The following is a 20,273-nucleotide window of genomic DNA, read 5'->3' on the forward strand; positions in this document are numbered from 1 at the left end:
AGTAGGGCCTATGGGGCAAGGAGCCCCTCTCCCTGTCTCCTCCCTCTTAACAGCTGCACCCAGACTAGTTATCAGCGGAGGCCCCGCTGCTCTTCATGGGAGCGCTGGTGGAAGATGAAGGTGATAGCAGTGGAGGCAGGATCCCAGGCTGCCTGGAGTACCTCATCCCTGAGCCCCCGCTTATCAGTGCCAGGCCAAGGTGGGGAGTGGAAAAGTCCTCAGGGGTGACCGGGGCCCACAGCTGCCGCTTGCACCCGCTGACAACGCTGAGCAATCAGGCCAGTGCTGGGCACCGGCAGTGGGTGCAGGTGGCAGCTCTGGCACTGGCAGCAGGTGTGAGAGGCGGCTGCTGACCCCAATTGCCCCTCAGGAGGAGGGGGAGGTGGAGAAGCCCTGAGGGCAGATTGGGGCCTGTGCCAGGCGCCGGCAGCAGGTGGGAGCAGGGCTGGCACTGGTAGCAGGTGCAAGCGCTGGCAGGGCTGTGGTGCGTGGGAGCAAAGAATTTTCAGTAACCACCAGAGGCTCGCCCCAATGACAACAACCAGCACCCCACCTTGGTCTGGTGCCCCTGCTCACTTGCTCCACCATCCCACTGCTGCTAATGCCCACCATGTCCCGCGCGCACCACCTGGTGGTCAGCCCACATTATAGCGACCAGTTGTCCTGCTGTTCGGTCTATTTGCATATTATGGTTTTATATATATAGATAAGGAAGAAAGGCTGCATGCAAGGGGAAAAGGGGGAGGGATGGCTTCAGTGTCTGTGGTCCAGGATCCTGGAAGTCCGATACCAAGGTAGTTAATTTTCTGTGATGTTAGCAACAGATCCACCTGACCTGGGACCTTAGAATGGTCAGCCTTCCTGAGGCAAACTACCAGAGGGGGTCAGGGTCCAAGTATAGCAACCAAATAAAAGTGTCTCCTGTCCTTTATCTGTTCTCAAAATGTATTCTTTTCTGAGTAATGGAACCATCGAGCCCAGGTGTCTCTCCATTTACAGCCCTGCTTTCTTCTTGTAGCACGGCCCAATTTCCCAGGGTCTGTAGGAAAACCTCTTCCCTATAGTTAGTAAGGTGAATAATCATTAAACAGCTGTGGTCCTGTTATTATTGTGTGCCCTTCCCCCATCACTAGATCACCCAATATCTTAGTGAAATAATACTAAATGTGTTTTATAGCTGTGTAAACTAAAAGTGTTATGTGTGGGCATTTCTAGTGTTTAGTTGTAGTGTTTTGTACAGATTTAATGGCTCAGGAATACAGAGTATAGAAAGTATTACAAGTACCACTAGAAGGTATTCGTAAAGAGTGGTCTATTTTAACCTCTTAGTATTAAAATATAATTGCTTAAAAAGTGTATAACCCCTTGACAAAGAAAGGAAAAATTCTCAAAATTTACCTGCATGATCATTATGAAGATTAACTGGCACCATGTTAGCAGAAGTTCTTAGATGATAACTGTCATTATTAAAACCAACCATGTGTTTTGATTAACAGATAGCAGCATATTTACCAGAAAAATGGTTTGAAAATTCTGCTATGAGAACATCTATTTCCCAGCTAGAAAACTTTATCCAGTTTTTATTGCAGTCTGCACATAAACTATCTAGAAGTGAATTCAGGTAATGCATATTTAATTGTACCTCCATAAGCATAGCTCAAGGATTCTATTATATTCTCAGCAGTTTTTAGAAAGACTTATACTTTTACAAACCTGTTGAGACTATTGCTGTAGAATCACTAGATATTTTTATGTGCAACCTTTGGAATCACTATTTTATACTCACACCTCATGCATCTATATAGTTAATATTTTTAAATGTAAATCTCTTCCAAAATAAGCACTTCCAGAAAACTATAGCACAGGGGAATTTAGAATTAAAAATGTAAATTTAAAAAAAAATGTAAATCAAAAGTTTATTAAGCATGTTTTTTTTAATATGTTTTTAATTTTCCTGGCCATTTTTAAAGTCTCAGCACTTTTTAAGTACAGGTCTGCAGTTTGCAGCCTGGTGTTTACCCACAGTAGCCAGATCTCTGTTTTGCATATCTTACTCATAACATTGGATGTTTGGGGCTTAAGAACAATAGTGATCTAGTGAACCACGTCTCCAAAACTAGAAAGCCCAGACCTGTGTTGTGGCTTTAGATGATGCCTGTGGGGTAAATACTCCCACTGAGGCTCCCACCATAATAGCCCATAGAAGCTGGTAGCAGCACACCACAACTCAGATTTCTGATGACAGATCTGCTCTGTGCTTTTCTGGATTTGACATTCACATTAAAATGTGCCAGAATACAATACACGAAATAGTATGAATTTATAAGTATGTGGAGAAAGTAGTAGCATCTGAATGTATAATGCTATTTTAGATACTGGTTTAAGGTAAAGTTTTTGTTTCAGATAAACAAATGATGATTCACTGTGCTCTCCTACATTGCATTTTTAAGGAGGAAATGCGTTGTTGTTGTTTTTGTTTTTCAGGGATGAAGTCAAAGAAATAATTCTTATTCTGGTGAAAATAAGAGCTTTAAATCAAGCAGAATCGTTCATAGAAGAGTATCACCTAGACCATCTTAAACCAGTAATTAACCAACTTTGAGTAAACTTTATAGGGAAGTACTAAAGTAGATTTTAGTACAGTCACACTCTGCTCCTTTGCTGGGGCGAAAAAAGCTGGTGCTTCTTTATTCCTAGTAATGGAGTCAAGGATTTGAAAACAAAACAAAGCACGGGTTTCATCCCTTCACTCCCTGTTTCAGGAAAGGCTGCCCTCCTGATTCTGTGGAAATTAAGCACATGGGCAGTTAAGAGTTTAACATGTATTTCCCTTTGATTCTTGTGGCAGCTTTTCCAATTTAAGAGAGGAGTTGGCGAGACCTTGCTTGTAGTTGCTTTGACTTTAGCGAGTCTTCTGTCCTGATCCACAAAAATGCCTTTTAGTTCTCTTCATTTTAATTATTTAAAAGTGTAAATCAAAAGCTTTATTTACAAATCAGTTTAAATGGAAATCTTAATTGGAATGAATGAATTATTTGTTAAGTATTAACTGATTACGGCTTTTTAAGGCTTTGATAATTAATGATTATCAAATTGTCCTTCAGAAATATATACCAATGTATTGTACCAACACAAATGCAAGAGAGGCCAATGAATCCCCCAGCAATCATTTTTTAACTCTGCAAATTTAATAGGTGAAAATATCTTATTTGAATTATGTGTTTGGGCTATTACAGAGTGAATACTTATTTTTTGGCCATTTGTAATTCTTTTTGACATGTTCAGTCATTGTTTTCCTATGGATTTATGAGAGCTTCATATATTTAAAGATAATGTTTTGCATGTCCTGTGTCAGTTGCCATTTTTCATTTAATTTTGTGTATATTTTGGTATAATAAGACATTACTTGTTGGGTAGTTTTTGTCGTAAAAAGCCAATTTAGATAAGAAATAGGTATTTTAAGTATCAGACCATATAATTCATTTTCTGGATAAAATATTTGTATAATTAAGAAAGTCTGAGGCAAGGGTTAGAGTTGAATCTTTTTCAAAGTAGAGATTACTAATAATATTTCTTAAATCTATTTGTAAAATAATTCAGTGGCAACCCTAAAGATTATCAGGAAAAAAATGGATTTTTTTGTAGGATTTCAGCATTTGACCTCTGACACTGTCACCCCTAACTTCGAAGCTGCATATATTTTAATGGATTGATGTGTTTTTTAAGTTTATTTTATTACACAAATTATACAGGAATAGAATCCATCTAAAAGATTCAAACCATTGCTGGAAAGCACTTAGCATTCCCACACAATTATTGTTCCCCGAGGTAATTGCTGTTTTCATTTCAGTGTTACTCAGTGTTACTCTTTCAGACCTTTTCTCTTTTTACAAGAGCAAGAGAGTGTGTGTGTGTGTGTGTAGCTGTGTTGTTTACATAAGTGACAGTATTTTATTGCTCTATTGCATATGAAATTTGTAAAATTTTTTACTCTTTAAGTAATACACATTTGGAAACTTCCCTCTGACTTTGCATTTTTATTGATGTGTTGGATGTGTTCTGATATTTTTAGCTTGGGCAGAGAAAGTTCTCTTGCTTTTCATAAATTGGAAATAAATTTTTATAAAAATAAAATTTAAAAAGACATACATTGCCCTGGCTGGGTGGCTCAGTTGGTTGGAGCATCGTCCTGTACGCTAAAAGGTTGTGGGTACAGTTCCTGGTACAGGCACATACCTAGGTTGCAGGTTTAATCCCCAGTCGGGGCATGTACAGTAGGCAACCGATAGATATTTCTCTCACACAATCTCTCTCTCTCTCTCTCTCAAAATCAATAAAAACATATCCTCAGGTGAGGATTTAAAAAAAAAAAAAGGAAGACATATACTGAGTCTAATCAGGCAGAAAAAGATATTTCAAGCAAATGGTCACACAAAGTCCTTACTGGTTTGGCTCAGTGGATAGAGCGTCGGCCTGCGGACTGAAGGGCTATGTACCTTGGTTTCGGGCACATCCCCAGTAGGGGGTGTGCAGGAGGCAGTTGATCGATGTTTCTCTCTCATCGATGTTTTTAACTCTATCCCTCTCCTTTCCTCTTAGTAAAAAATAAAATATACATTTTTTAAAAATGGTCACACAAAAAAGCAGGAGCAGCTATACTTGTTTCAGACTAAATGAACTTTAAAAATGATAAAAGAGACAAAAAAGGTCATTCTGTAATGATAAAGGGCTCCATCCATCAAGAAGATATAATTGTAAATATTTATGCACTCAAAGCAACTAAACATTTAAAATTAACAGCTAAAAGGAGAAATAAACAGCAATATAATAAAAGTTGAGAACTTAGTACCCAACTCTCAACAACAGATGGATCATTCAGACAAAGAGTGAGAGTGGATTTGAACAACATTAGAGACCATGTGGAGCTAATAGACATATACAAAACATTCCATCCAACAACAGCAGAATACTGTTTGTAGTATTTTCTTATTTAGAGGAGAATAAAACACTTTTGTGGCTCTTACAAGGCCACAAAATATAGAAAGAACTCTTATAACTCAATAGCAAAATAACAAGCAATCCAATTTAAAAATGGGCAAAGGACATTAATAGATTCCAAATAAGATATAGGAATGGACAAGAGGTACATGTAAATGTGCTGAACATCACTAATCCTCAGGAAAATGCAAATCAAAATCACAGTATCACCTTATGCATGTGAGAATGGCTCTCCTCCAAAGGGCATAACAAATGCAAGCAAAGATGTAGAGAAAAGGGAACCCTCTTGCACTGCTGGTGGGACTGCAAATTGTTATAGCCACTATGGAAAAACAGTATGGAGAAGCCTCAGAAAATTGAAAATAGAACTAACACATGATCTAGCATTTCCACTTCAGGGTATATATCTGAGGAAACAAAACACTGTCTCAAAGGATTATAACAATTATTTACAGCCGCCAAGACATGGAAACAACCTAAGTGTCCATCAACAGATAAAGAAGTCATGACACACAACACACACATGGTAGACTATTAAAAAGTAAATCCTATGTTTTTAAATTTTTCATCTTTTAAAATAAATGCAAGGCTCCTATTTTAAAACATGATTCTCACTTCCTTAAATTCTTTACTGGTATAAAGGCTCTAAAAATGTCATTTTTCATGTGCACTGAGATAAGCAAAAAAGCTAGACAGTTACTCTCGACTGTACTCATACTCTAGTATAATCTGAAGACAATTATGCTTCATAATGACAAGCAGAAAACTACATTTACTGTCTGTATCTTTTCCAAGATTTTTCTTATGATAGAATTCCAAAGTGCAGTTTCATCCAAGTGAAACAATTTGTAAAATATGTGCTATGGTTGCCTAGTTTCAATAAAGGGGAAGTAAACTGGAATTCTTTCCTCACAAGTCCAGTCCTGAGCCTAAGCAAAGAGCCCAAGAAAAAAAAAGAAAATGACACCGACCTTCAGTGGGGCCTCACTCACCTGTGCCTCTTCCCCATGTCAGGGTCACTCTTCCTCCTGACATCCCTGGCGGTCGCACCCATGTTCTCCATATTCATAGTGGATACTTTCGAGTAGGGAGGGGCCGGATATGTTGATTTTTACATCGCTAAAATGAATTTCCCTCAAGTATATGACAGCTCAACAGAGTATGGTAGGAAAAGTAAAATTTGTTTCTTGCTCTGTAGGACATCACCAGTTTTTTAAAGCTCTTTTTGTCACCCATCACCTCTTTGGCTTTAAAAGCATTTCTAAGGAAAGGAGGAGCTACTCAGTGCTGAAGGCCCTTAGGTGTCCACTGGGCACATCTAGGCTAGCACTTCTCTCAAATTTCCCTTTTTTAGCCAGGATCTTGGTTCAGTGGTTCTTTCTCTAAGTTTTCCTTCTCTTAGCTCAGTTTGGTGAGTCTAACTCTTTCAGTCCAATTCCTCCGCGGCCTGCTCACTCAGGGCTCTGGAGTCTGCTTTTAGTAGACTCCACCCCACAGGGGGATGGGAAGCTCTGGAAGCATTGTAAGCAGTTAAGACGAGGCCCGATTTAGGTTGTAGAAACTGATTTGGGTCTTAGCCAAGGGTAACAGACACGGAGACCTGTGAGGCCGGAGCCCCTACAGCTGTGGTCTCCTGGCTGGCTGTGGGCACTGGTTCAGGGGGACTTGTGAGGGGAGGACAGAGGTTGGGAGACCCAGGGAGTTGGAGTTAGATACCTTCTCTCCCACCCTCTTCTCTATCCCAGTGCCTCCCGAGGTGACTATGTCCTGCCATAGTGCTAGACAGTGCCAGCTGTCTTGCCCAGCCACTGGCCTTTGCTCCTGCTCCGTCTCACTTCACTGGAAGGGCTGGGTACTAGGTGAGTGGGAATGGGGACTCTGATGACTCCGAACAAGGAGACACATTCTACCTGTGTTGCCCTGGCACTACTGAGTGGAGGTGTAGGGTGGGCTGTGCCTGCCTGATGGGGCAGATCCCACTGTCAGGGTTGTGTACCTACTTCCTTGTTCAGATTTCAGGCTTATATTAGGGGATTCTATAATACTTTGATTCTATTGTAGCTCTGCCTCCAGTAACAGAATAGACACCAGACCACTTGGCGTGTACATTTCTTTTTAAAGTAATAAACTGATGTGCTAATTTTATTTTTTTTATAACAGTACTCATATAATGAATACTTAGTTGATTTAATGATATGTCCTTATATATGAAATTAAACTGGTCTCTGAAAAAATACTCTGAGAGTCAGTACATCTTCTGCAAGGAGCTAAATACATGTTTAGATCACAACTTTTTTGATGCTTCAATTTCATCCCATATTGCAGCTTCAATTTTTGAAGTATCATATTCCCTCATCATATCAAACTCTAGCCACGGCTGACTCCACTTCTGAGCGTTTTTCATTTGCTCTTCCGTTAGGTGAAGATCAAACCTGATTCCTTTAATATTAAACTTCGGGCGCTCCCAGCGTTTGGACCAGGGCTTCGGCTTCATCCTTACTTTCAGCTAAGGAGGATATATTAAAAAAAAAAAAAAAAAAAAGGAATAAATTAGGCTGATAGTCACAAGCAAAATTCTTCGAAAAGTTTTCATTAACGTGGCTCATATTATACTTGAACTTCCAGTTCCAAATGTACAACTCATACCTGATTAATAGGAACTTCTTGGCCAGAATCGTGCAGTACTGGCTTCATATTAACATCAAAAGTGCTGTACTCAGGAAGGGCATCTCGTAAGTACAGCAAGCTGTCATCCAGCCGCTTCTCTAATTTGACCACTTGGATCTCCTGGATTCTAGGATTGTAAAGTTCAAAGCAAATCTCAACACCTACGGAGAGAAGAAAACATTCTTACAACCTACAGCCAGATCCCTGCAGGAGCCTCCCTCTATAGTGAAAGCTTTGTCGTAAAGGAACTCACGCAGGGTTTTTGCATGTAGGAAATGTGGCATAAATTTTAATCTTTAAAATGAAGATGGTTGAAAGAAATAGAAATAAAGTAAAATATATAGATTAAAAATAAGAAAATATGAATTAGAATGATAAAGTCAAAAGAATGTCTACTATACATATACTGAGTCAACATCTCCAATTCTGATAGCATTAACTTAGTTGGAGAAAAGTTGAGTAAATTCTTCACCATCATGTGGTTTATTTCCCAATTACTTAAATAAAGTTCTATCTTCTACATTAAAAACAACAGGATTGATGAGGGGAAAAAAGTACATTTTTAAGTTGTAACTGGTTTAGAAGCCCTCTTGCGGATGGCCTAGATGTTTAACACTCTGGAGCCTTCCACAGGAAGCAAGCTAAGAACAGCCTTGAGTGTTTCCAAGAGGCTACAAGTGATAGCTGAAAATACAGCATCTGTATCATCAAATGCTTAAGGGCAAGAGTGTATTCTGAGCTCTCCTGAATAATCCCAAAGTAAATATAAACAGTAAAATAATATGATCTACATTAACATCTAGTGTTTAAGACCAGGATTTACTCCAATATTTACTGTACAACTACTCTGGTTCAGGCACTGATTTGGGAGCTGTGCCTACAGCAAAACCCAAATAGCAAGATCCTTCTCATAAAGCTTACATTTCAGTGGATGACAAACAATAAATAAGCCAACAAGGGAATGTCATGTAGTGAAAACAACACAGGCTGACGGCACTGTGACTGGGGAGGGGCAACTTCAAACAGTACAGCCAGGCACAGCCTCTGAAGGGTGGCATTTAAACATACAATGAAGGGCCAAGGAGGCTCCAGGCAGAACGAATGGGAAAGGCAAAGGCCCTGGGTTTTAACAAATTTGCCATGTTTGAAAAGCCAGAAAAAGGCCCATTTGTCTCGAACACAGTAACTTGGTGAGGAAGGGATTAAACCAGCAACACTACACAGTTACAAGCAGGAAAAAGTGGTGGCAAGGATGAGAGTGGTAGCAAAGGAGATGGAAAAGTAGACAAAATTGAGATACACTCTTTGGGAACTGAGCCATAAAAACCTGCTGATCGACTGGGTGTATGAAAGAGAATTAAAAACAGCTATTAAATTTTTGGTTTAAGTAAATGGATTTAAGTGAAGCCATTGGACTAGAAAGAACCACCAAAAAAAAGGGAGGATCGCTGGGGAAGGTCTAGGTGGCCGACAGTCACAATGTAAAGAATGACGAGAAGGAGTTAACACTTTCGAGTACGGTGTCCAGAACTTCACATACAACATCACAATCAACTGACTACAACTGAGAAGTGGAAACTATTATCTCAATTTTAAAACAGAAAAACCTAGTTCTGTCTGACTCACACCTGTGCTCATGCCTTTCTGTGACACGGTTTCTCCAAGCACAGGACCTGAATGGAGGCACCAGTTTCTGTAATCAACCAATTCCAGCTGATTCTTACATGCACAGCACCCCAGGTCATTGGAGGATAAAAGACAGCAGCTCTCCTGGTTCAGTTTCTTTGGAATTCAATACTTCGCTGCTGGAGATCATGAGGGACAAACATTAAGGATGGAACTTTACTGTTCCGCCACTGTGATTCGTCATCTGTCTAAACCATCACCACTTGTTCCTCTGCCTTATTAAGCAAATGGAATATTGGCTTTAAAAAAAGTTCTCTGGTTCTTATAAAACTGCTCTTGTGGTGACTGTTGTAATAGAAAGCAAATTGGGACCATTCACTTTAGGAGAAAGTAACTCAGGATGTCATCATGTTTATAGTGTTCGCAAGGGTTATTTGCTCCGAAAATAACTGCTTTAGTCCCTTGTCTCCTCCTGTGATACTGCCATAGTCTGGGAAGTCTACTTCTAACAGTTGTTGTCCCTGTGACACAAGAAGCCTTCCAGAGAAAGCAAGCACCAACTGCATTTAATCAGCAACCTCAATTTTCAGACCACTCTGAGGCCGCAGGGTCCTTGTCATCCCTCGGAGCCCCCTTGCAATTTCACGGTGCAGATGTCCTTTCCCAGGAGCAGGAAACAAAAAGGAGTCCTGAGGTGACATTTTCCAGAAAACCCAAAGAATGGGAAGGAGCCTACCTTGCCCTTCAATAGTATTCCTGAGGATAAACGTCGCGCCAAGCCCTCTTCCTGACCTCTGGATGCAAATCCCCAGGAACTGGCTGGTTTTCCCACTGGCGTATGGATCGGCCGCAGTAACACGAAGAATGCTTCCTACGGATTCAAAAATGTAAGATGCAGAAATAAGCAACAGAATTTCTCGGTAACTTCAGAACTCCCTAAAGATTTTAGTATACTATTAGAAATAAGTACCTCATCTGGCCAAACCCAGGCATATGAAAAACAATCCTCTCTATGCCAAGAAAACTGACCCTCCAGCCACTAATAACAACAGCACCCAGCTCTTACTGACCAACATAGAACTCGGGGATGTGGAGCACTTTCCTCCTTTCTAACATATCTTGTCTTTCTATTTGAAATTTCAGAGGATTTGTTCTGCCTCTTGGAGGAATGAATTCAGGACTCAAGAACCTGTAGGGGGAAAAATAAAATAAAAGCAAACTTTAAAGACCATTAAAAAAGAATCTGCTGCTTTCTTAAAAAAAATAAAGATTATGATTTTGAAGTGTTTTATTCTCTAAATAAGAAAAATCAATCTTATTTATAAAATTGTTGTCAGTGCTTATGAAAATAGTTAATAATCCTGAGTACTCACCTGGCATTGTGTTAAAAGTTTTATTAAACATCTATAGCATCGCCGAAACCGGTTTGGCTCAATGGATAGAGCGTCAGCCTGCGGACTGAGAGGTCCCGGGTTCGATTCCGCTCAGGGGCATGTACCTGGGTTGCGGGCACATTCCCGGTGGGGGATGTGCAGGAGGCAGCTGATCGATGTTTCTCTCTCATCGATGTTTCTAACTCTCTCTATCTCTCTCCCTTCCTCTCTGTGAAAAATCAATAAAATATATTTTAAAAAAAATAAAATAAAAATAAACATCTATAGCATAAATTAAACCTTACAACAACCAGGTGGGATTGGTGTCCGTATCTCCTTTTCACAGATGAAGAAAATGAAGCTTGGAGAAGATGAATAACCTTCTAATTATATTAGCTATAAACTTATCAAGTCAAGATTTAAATGTCTTGTCAGACTCCAAAGCCTGTGACCATAACCACGGGCCTCACGTTGAGTTGTATATGTTATAGTAAATTATGTTGGAAAGGATATAAACATAGAAATCATCAATGGCAAGCTGACTTTCAAAATAATCTCCCTAGTCTCTTTAACTGATTCCAAGCTCATTATATTTAACATATAGAAAGGTATGAATGACATTGCAATGCAAATTCATCTCTCTCTCACTCATCTCAAGAATTAAACAAACAATATGGTTGAAGCCCTTGTGACCCCTCCCTTCCCCTAAATTACTATAGTGTAATTAACTAAATTTGGTGATGATTTTTCCTATGAATGTCTTCCCTTTTCTCAATTTCCTACTTTGAACATTTTCCAATCTACCAAAAGTTGAAAGAGTAATATAATGGATACCCAAATATACTTCACCTGATTTCACCTACTGCCAACATTTTGCTGTATTTGCTTTATACAGGTATAATTCTTTCCTTGAACCATTTGAAAATGACAAGCAGCAAGCATTTCATCCCTCAATACTTCAGAAGGTGTCTGCTAAGAATAAGGACATTCTCCTACATTTATCACAATTCCTTTATGACACCTAAGAATTTCAGTATTAATTCAATAATCTAATATATAGGTCATATTTAAATGTACCTAATTGTCCTGGAAAAGGTCTCTTATAGCTGTTTGCTGCCCAATCTAAACTACAATCAAGCTGCACACATTGTATCTGCCTATTAGTCTCTTCTGTCTCTTAAACTAGAACTACTCCCCATCTTTGAGTTTTTATAACACTGAGTTTTTAGAAGCGTCAAAACCTATTGTCTTATAGACATCCCTGAAATCTGGATTTGTTTACTGTTTCCACATGACTAGACCAAGGTTAAATATTTTTGGTAAAAATATTAGAGGTGATGATGTGATCTTATTTTGCCACATCACCAGGCACATCATGTCAGCTTGTACAGCTCTTGCGAAAGCTAGGTTTGACGGCTCTGTGAAAGTGGAGAATTCCTCCTATACATTTCTTATACTTTGCATGTGCATGTATGCCTGGGAATATAAGAAAGCTATCGTACTCTCAGTTCTTCTGCAGGTTGCTTTTTTTCACACATTCTGTGAGTTCATATTAGCTCTAGCTCATTCATTTTTCACTTCTGTGTAACAGTCCACTACGGATGATATCTAGGCTGCTTCTTAATTTTTGTTTGTTACAAACAATACTTTTGTGTGCATTCTTGTACATTTCTTGTACTTACTACTCTCTAAGTTTTATACTCTTGTGGGTCTAAAAGTATATACAACCCAGCCCTAGCTGGTTTGGCTCAGTGGCTAGAGCATCAGCCTGCGGAATGAAGGGTCCCAGGTTCGGACAAGGGCACATGCCCGGGTTGTGGGCTCAATCCCCAGTAGAGGGGCGTGCAGGAGGCAGCCAATCAATGATTGATTCTCTTTCATCACTGATGTTTCTCTCTCTCTTTCTCCTTTGCTCTCTGAAATCAATAAAAATATATGTTTTTAAAAAATTAAAGTATACACAACCTTAAGCATAGTAAATTGTTAAAATATTTTTCCAAGGTAGTTATGCAATTTACTTTTAATTTAACTGAATTACATTAAATGCTGCAATTTAGGGGAGATATTCCTTTTCCACCTTAAAAAAAAAAAAGTTGGCCTAGCCTGTGTGGCTCAGTGGTTGAGCGCCAACCTGTGAACCACGAGGTCACAGGTCAAGACACACGCCCTGGTTGTGGGCTTGATCCCCAGTGTGGGGCTTGCAGGAGACAGCCGATCAGTGATTCTCTCTCATCATTGATGTTCCCATCTTTCCCTCTCCTTCCCTTTATGAAATCAATAAAAACTATTTTTTTAAAAAGTTGTATAAGGAAATCTTTTCTTAATTTCTAGATTCCATAAATTCAACTTTTTTTCAAGTCAGAACCACCGAGTATTTGAAATGTCAAACACACATACACGCACGCAGAGATAGTAAGTCAGCAACCTAGACCCCTTTCAGAAAGCCTCTAATCACACCAAGCTCCCACCCGACCCCAAAACTGGCTTTTTAACTAGGTCGACAGGAACATTTGCAGAAACGTTTTCTGCAAATCCTAAGTCACCTAAATGTACATGTACCTCTAAAGCTACCACCATTCTTTTAAGTAAACCAGGTTTTTAAACACCCTGTTTTAAAGAGCAAATTTCAAACCCAAATAGGCAGGAATTCTGACCACTGTACCCATTTGCCAGGAAACTGAAACACAGTGAGTGGAGAAGCTACAACACCGAGTCCTGGCTAACCCCTTTCTGGCCGTAAACGGGAAAATAAGACACGCTTCGGAGAGAAATGCCACATGCCGGTGGGGAGCGCTTCAAACCTGGGGAATGCCCAGCTGAAGCTCCGATTTAAGGCTGCAGAGCAAGTCAGTCCCGGCTTGGAAGAAGCGAGGGAGACAAGCCTGAGCTGGGGGACACAGGAGCTCGCGCAGGTGCACCGGGAGCTCCAGCCCCGCTCGAGCCTCGCCCTGGAGCGAACGCAGGTGCAAGAGCGCAGACCCCACGAGCGGGAACCGCGCCCCGGTCCCGGCCTCACCGGGTTTCCGGGCGCGGGGGGCGGCGCTTGTCCACGATCACTGGCTTGGGGGGCGGCTTGAACGCGTCGGGCTGCGAAGGTCCAGTGCTCTGCTGCCGGCCCGGCCCCGCGCGGGCGCCTGCGGGAACACACACAGGGGTCACGACTGCGCCGGCCCGTCCTGAGCTCCCGGGACCCTGTCAGCACCGCCAGCTCCCGTTCCCACCAGGGCCCTCCGCCAAGGTCGCCCCAGACCTCACGTCTCGCCTACCCCCGCCTGGCCCTGCACTCCTTGTGCGCCCCGGCCCTCAAGCCTCACTCCACTTACAGCAGGCGACGGAGGTCGGCGCAGGGCGCAGCGCCCTGGCGGCTCCAACGCTCCGGGCTAGACCCATGGCTACTCCACAGCCCCCCGCCATGGAGGCCGCCATGCCTGCTGGCACAGGTAGAGACTACAACTCCCAGCAAGCAGTGCGCGATCGTGGCCTTCTACGGCCCTATGGCAGCTGCTAAGGGACAAATTAGACGTGTAGTCTGTTTTTTTGAAAAGTTCCTAAAAACTACATCTGGTACCATCAAATATCTTGAGAATCCTTATCTTTTCTTATTCTTCCACCTACAACTTTAATCTAGGTCACCATCATTTCTCCCCAGGATCACTGCTAACCACTGCAACTGCCTTCTCCTGGCTCTTCCTGCCTCCACTTCCCTCCAAGCCCTGCCAGTCCTCCACATAGAGAGCTAGAAGGACAGTATAGAATGCATCCCGAGCCCTTGTCTCTTCCCAGTTTAACGCTCTCCGTGGGATCAAAATCAAGTTCTCAAAAAGCAGCCAACCTCCACAGCCTCCCCCAGAGGCACAAACTCTGACATCAGCCTGAGAAGAAGGCCATGTTTTGAGGACCGAATTCAAGGTACTATGAGGAGATAAAAACAGTCATTGCATACACATGTACTGATGTGGACATTCAGTGAGAAGATATTGATTCAAAAATAAAACAGTATGACACACACACACACACACACACACACACACACACTAACTAACAGTATTACATACTGTTATATAAAAATAAGCAGCATGGCCCTGGCCCAGTGGCTTGGTTGGTTGGAGCATCATCCCATACACCAAAAGGGTCCGGGTTCGATTCCCATTCGGGGTGTGTATGGGAGGCAACCAATCAATGTTTCTCACGTCAATGTTTCTCTCTCCCTCTCTAAAAAAGAAAAAAAAAAAAAAACACCAAACAAGAAATTGAAAGAAAGGAATATAACCAGCCAAAACCGGTTTGGCTCAGTGGACAGAGCGTCAGCCTGTGGACTGAAAGGTCCCAGGTTCGATTCCGGTCAAGGGCATGTACCTGGGTTGCTGGCACATCCCCAGTGGGAGATGTGCAGGAGGTGGCTGATCGATGTCTCTCTCATCGATGTTTCTAACTCTCTCTCTCCCTTCCTCTCTGTAAAAAATCAATAAAATATATTAAAAAAAAAAAAGAAAGGAATATAACCAGATGTTACCCCTTCCCTTGACCGGAAATGAAACAACCATGAGAATGAAGAACAAAATGCAAGCAGTTACATCAGAAAGAATCCCTCAATCTGTGTCCTCTGCCTCTTAAGGAAGAAAAGAACAATTTTCAACAGAAAGGCAGAGGTCCACCAGGTGGCACCACTGGACCACTGCACACAGAGAGCCCGCCACCGCTCTTCCTCGGGTTTCTAATGCCCCATGCTCTGCTCTGGTCAGACACGCCTCTAGTAACAGGATCAACAGTGGTCCCTGAAAGTGTGGTCTTCAGCACCTACCATTTGCCTCTGTTAGAACTGGGAAGTCTATTTATATTTTGTTGATGGGGAGAGTTCTCCCATTCTCCACCCCCACCCCCATTGGAAAAATATAGTTATCATTACACTATGCAAATTTAACAAAGCACTTTGGACTCCAGAGAGATCTTAGGACACTCGATACCAGTGAGCAGGCAGTGATATGTCTGTGGACAATCGATGGTTAATTCTCAATGGCACAGAGGCCAAGAGCTGTGAGGGGGGCAGAGAAGAGCCACAATATTCTGGGATTAAATTTCCACTCTTCCTAGGGAATTAGTGGCAGTGCTGATGGTGTTGGGGCTCCGAACAGAAACAGAGTGAAATCTAGATACAACTATATTTTTTACATGGACTTCAGGACTGAAATTTCTCCCCGAAACACAGACAGGTCTTGTTTTCTTAATGCTGCACAGCAACACTAATTAATGGAAACAAACCTGGAACATCTGTGCTTATTCATCAGGAGCTGGCCACATGACTCCCTTGTTTCCTGAATGAGGTCTGGAAAAAGAATTACAGATGTGGAAGGAAACAACATACTAGCTGAAAACTATAAGCAACAAGAGGTCACTGGAGGTTGACTGCAAGTAAAGAAAGAACAGACATAAAGGATCACACTCCACTCACACTTTCTGCTTCAGCTGGGATCCCTGCTGAGTAGAATGTGTTGCCTGAGGAAATAAGGCTTCCATGGGAGCCCTAGGAGATTCTCTGAAAGATACTGAAGTCCTCGAATGACGTTATATTGTTCAATGTCGTTTGGTTATCATGTTTGGTGAGATGCTGTAGGAACTTGACTCTTGTTTACATCAGTTGTCCTGTGAGGAAACCGGTCCTGTTGTACATCACTTCACTTAGAGTCCGGGACTTACCGAAGATGTTAAGTGAGGACTTGGAGAGTATAGCGATCTTTTCCTTCATGGTTTCTGGACTTTGTGCCTTCTCAAGGACTCCTCATACCCAGAGTTTTCAAGTAGTCTTCTCATACCTACATAAATCCCCTCATCCTGTGTGATTTTCATCTTTTCTCGTGTTAGTTTTCTCTCCCTTGGTAGGGTGCCCAAAGAAATGGGATATTTCCCTCCTGTGGCCTAGCAGCCCTTCTGATTCTCGGGGACTCTGCACTTGGCTGAAGCTCTCAACTTCACTGGATCAGGGTATTTGGTGACGTCATATGCCAACCAGGGGCCAATGCTATAATGCCCAGACTCTGGTGATGGGGGACATGGGTGGAGGAATAGAGGCAGAGAGGCGTGGCTGAGGCCAGCTGGCATGGGATTTAGCACCCTAAAGAGGCCTTGGAGTGGGCAGAGAGTGGGTGCTGAGGACCCACTTTTAGAAAGACCTCAGATGCCCACTTCACGTTGGGTCGAAGTGGCCGCTGCCTCTGTCTCCCGCAATGATACACGTCATGGAGGGTAAGGCGGGTTTGAAGACTTCCACCCCAGAGCGGAAGACAATGAACCTTGCCTTGTCAGTGCCCACCGTGTGGGTGTCCAGCCTTTTCCTCCACCTGTGAGCCCACGCGAGACAGGAGCTGAATTTTCCCTGTCCCCGTTCCCTCCGGGATACCAGCAACACCTGTTACTCCCCAGGTGTGGCCAGTGGGCCCTGACCTGGCCCTGTCCACGGTGCTGGAGATGCTCTTCACACACTGGCCTCTCACAAAAACCCTTGCTGGACACTGAGCCAGGAGGCAGCCCGCGGATGAAGCCACGGTTGGGCAGCCAGCTTCCTGCGTGTCCTTAACCGGCCCTGTGTGAGATGGGGCACCACCGAGGAGCAGCTCTTGTTCGGAGGACGCACACGGTGCCACATCAAGGTAAGCGCAGGAGGGAGACCCTCCGGCTGCTGTGTGGCTGCTCACCTGCTCCTGGTGCTTCCCCTTGGTCCTCTTTGCCGTTATGACCTGGAAACCCACCACCCTCTCTATGTAAACACTCCCATCTTCCACTGCGCTAGGGAGCATGTAATTCGACCACGGAGTATTTGCTCCATCTCTGTTCTCATTCCTACAGTCCTGCACAAGATTCCTGTGTCGCATGTGTCCGCAACAGACCTCAGGAGAGCCGGCTTCGCTCACGTCCCAAAGGACGGCCTTGCTTCGCCTCCCCGTCCCGCCCCCCAACACACACACACATACACACACTCTCTGTCTTTCTTGCTCACCTCACGCCACTTCTTAGGAAGCATGTCTCCTCCCGGGCCTGAGAATCCTCTCTGGAACAGGGTGCTTCTCTCTTGTTTCTTCAGCTGCACTGGCATGGCGAAGCTCGGGCCAGAGTTGCTCACGTAACTGGATCTTTAGAATAAACTAAGAATGCGGCTTCCTGCCTTGTTCAGGGAAGGAGATGAGCAATTTTGGCAAAAGACAAAGGAAGTGTAGGCAGAGTCAATGGGGAAATACCAGGAGAGAGTGGTCGCATAGAAGCCAAGGGAAGAAAGAATGACAAGAAGGAGGACGTTCCCTATGCTTAGAAAAGGCGACTCCCTGGCAGAGATGAAGAAAAAGTGGGCATTTCAAGGTGCCCGCCGACTCTGGGTTTCTAAGTGGAGCGGTGTTTACCAAGGTGCGGGCAGGGTGGGGGGAGGGGACAAGAGTAACAATGGAGCGTGCCCAGTAGAGAAGAGTATTTTTTTTTTATTGTTGATACTATAACATATGTCCTCATTCCCACTTCCACCCAACCCTCAATCCCCCTTCCCTCTGGCCATGGCCACCCTGTTGTCTGTGTCTATGAGCTATGCCTATGTGATCTTTGGCTACTCCATTCACCTTCTTTCATCCAGATCCCCCTTCCTCCCTTGCCTCAAGAGGAGCATTTTATCATTGACATTTTTTACAATTGCTGGTGCATGATGATAATAGAAAGCAGACCAACATTTAGTTAGGTGTATTCTTGTTTTTAAATTCTTTACCAACAGGGCACTTCTGATTGCTTGCACCCAATCTCATCTCCATCACTCCCGTGGTAGACCACTGAAATGGAGGAACCTATTGGGAATATTGCATTTTCCCAATAGTGATGCGTTTGGGACAGGCAGAGAGAGGGCCAGAACTAGAAAGAAGAACTCTAAAATTACCTACATAATAAAGCAAGTTATTGATTCTTTTTTTAAAAATATATTTTATTGATTTTTTTTACAGAGAGTAAGGGAGAGAGAGTTAGAAACATCGATGAGAGAGAAACATCGATCAGCTGCCTCCTGCACACCTCCTACTGGGGATGTGCCCGCAACCAAGGTACATGCCCTTGACCAGAATCGAACCTAGGACCTTTCAGTCCGCAGGCCGACGCTCTATCCACTGAGCCAAACTGGTTTCGGCAAGTTATTGATTCTTAAAGCATGCCTGAAGAGAGGCTCATGTCTGACCTAAAAAAAAAATCTGAAAAATCAGTAATATTTAGGAAGAGAACACCTAGAAATGTGGTCATGTAAACCCTCTCCATCACCCCAAACTTTGGGAGAAGCCCTGTGGATAGGCTTGAGGTAGGGGTAGACGGCAAATCATGGAAATGGGGCAGAGGAAAGAGTCCAGCATGGGACATAAACACAGTGATATCAAAAATTCTCGGAGAGCCCTGACCGGTTTGGCTCAGTGGATAGAGCGTCGGCCTGCAGACTGAAAGGTCCCAGGTTCAATTCCGGCCAAGGGCATGTACCTTGGTTGCCGGCACATCCCCAGTAGGAGGTGTGCAAGAGGCAGCTGATCAATGGTTCTAACTTTCTATCCCTCTCTCTTCTTCTCTGTGAAAAATCAATAAAATATATTTTAAAAAAATTCTTGGAGATTTGGGACTCAGAGACAAAGAGACCATGAGGAATCTGTGGGAATCTTGGAGAGGGCACCCGACTTCGCACAGCGTAGTGTGCAGGACAGAGCCCTGTGAGTGTCTGTGCGAGGAGGTAGAGGGCCATGGGTTCCCTCTTGGCTTCAGTGTAGTAAGAGGGTGAGGCAAGTGGGCCCGGAGTGGGGAGAGGACAACGAAAGGAGCATGGAGCAGGCAGCCCTGCCTGGCCTCTAGGCCTTATGTCATGGTGCTGGGTCCTTGTGGCTGGAAACTGTAGACCCGACAAAGGGACCTGAGCTGGAAGACTAACAGTGATATAGTGTGTCTTTGGCTGGTGGGTCCTGTCGGACGAATTTCTCAAGAACTAAATCTGGCAGATAGAGCAGTAAAACCAATTTGAGATTTCAATTTCAAACATTACTCACAGTGTGCCTTTAACAAAAGTGAATTGCATGGATTAAAAGAAAAATAGACATTACGGGAAGTGAAAAGTGATGAAAAGGTGGGGGGAAAGGACATAGAATCTCAAATCTACATAATTTAGTGGTGGATAGGGTTGGTCCCAAATAAGTCCTGGGGTAATTACTGTGGGAACCCAGACCAAGCACTTAGTGAGACCTGCTGGTGTCACACATGCTAAGAACTGGAAATAAACAATCGAATAGCACCAGTCTTCAGCCTCCAGGAGGTTCTGTTATAGAGCATATATTTCTGAAAGGGAGTGAATCCTGCCTTTCTCTTGCTTCTCTACCAATGATTTCCTGACAATCCTTCAAGACTCGGTTCAAATCTTACCTTCTCTATGAAACCCTATCCAAGAACTCCACGAAGAAAAATTAGTCCTGGCCGGTAGCTCAGTTAGTTGGAGCATAGACCCAATACACCAAGGTTGTGGGCTCAATCACCAGTCAGGGCATATCCAAGAAGCAACCAATGAATGCATACACTAGTGAAACAACGAATCAATGTTGTTGTTTGTCCTCTCTCTTCCTT

The 20,273-nt window shown here is 43.0% G+C and overlaps 2 protein-coding genes across 5 annotated transcripts in view; one reads left to right on the plus strand and one right to left on the minus strand.

The window, feature by feature from the left end:
• GCFC2 (GC-rich sequence DNA-binding factor 2) overlaps window positions 1–20,273 on the plus strand; it is a 57,483-nt gene that overhangs the window by 31,747 nt on the left and 5,463 nt on the right. Inside the window, exons 16-17 of one of the 4 annotated variants that reach the window (XM_059659312.1) lie at window positions 1,497–1,621; window positions 2,485–4,020. The exons of 1 other annotated variant lie outside the window; for it this stretch is intronic. In XM_059659312.1, coding sequence (XP_059515295.1) covers window positions 1,497–1,621; window positions 2,485–2,602 — 243 coding nt within the window. In that variant the 3' untranslated portion in view covers window positions 2,603–4,020. Of the gene's footprint in view, window positions 1–1,496; window positions 1,622–2,484; window positions 4,021–11,559; window positions 12,526–20,273 lie in introns of those variants that run through there. 2 more of the 4 variants (XM_059659314.1, XM_059659313.1) reach the window with 2 other exon arrangements.
• Window positions 7,123–14,129, minus strand: MRPL19 (mitochondrial ribosomal protein L19). Its single transcript, XM_059659323.1, has 6 exons — window positions 13,988–14,129; window positions 13,681–13,798; window positions 10,362–10,480; window positions 10,028–10,162; window positions 7,645–7,826; window positions 7,123–7,504 (listed from the first exon to the last, which is right to left on the minus strand). The coding sequence occupies exons 1-6, from the start codon at window positions 14,088–14,090 to the stop codon at window positions 7,283–7,285; spliced, it is 879 nt and encodes a 292-aa protein (XP_059515306.1). The 5' UTR covers window positions 14,091–14,129; the 3' UTR covers window positions 7,123–7,282.

Source organism: Myotis daubentonii, chromosome 12, assembly GCF_963259705.1.
Source record: "Myotis daubentonii chromosome 12, mMyoDau2.1, whole genome shotgun sequence".
Classification (NCBI taxonomy): Eukaryota; Metazoa; Chordata; class Mammalia; order Chiroptera; family Vespertilionidae; genus Myotis; species Myotis daubentonii.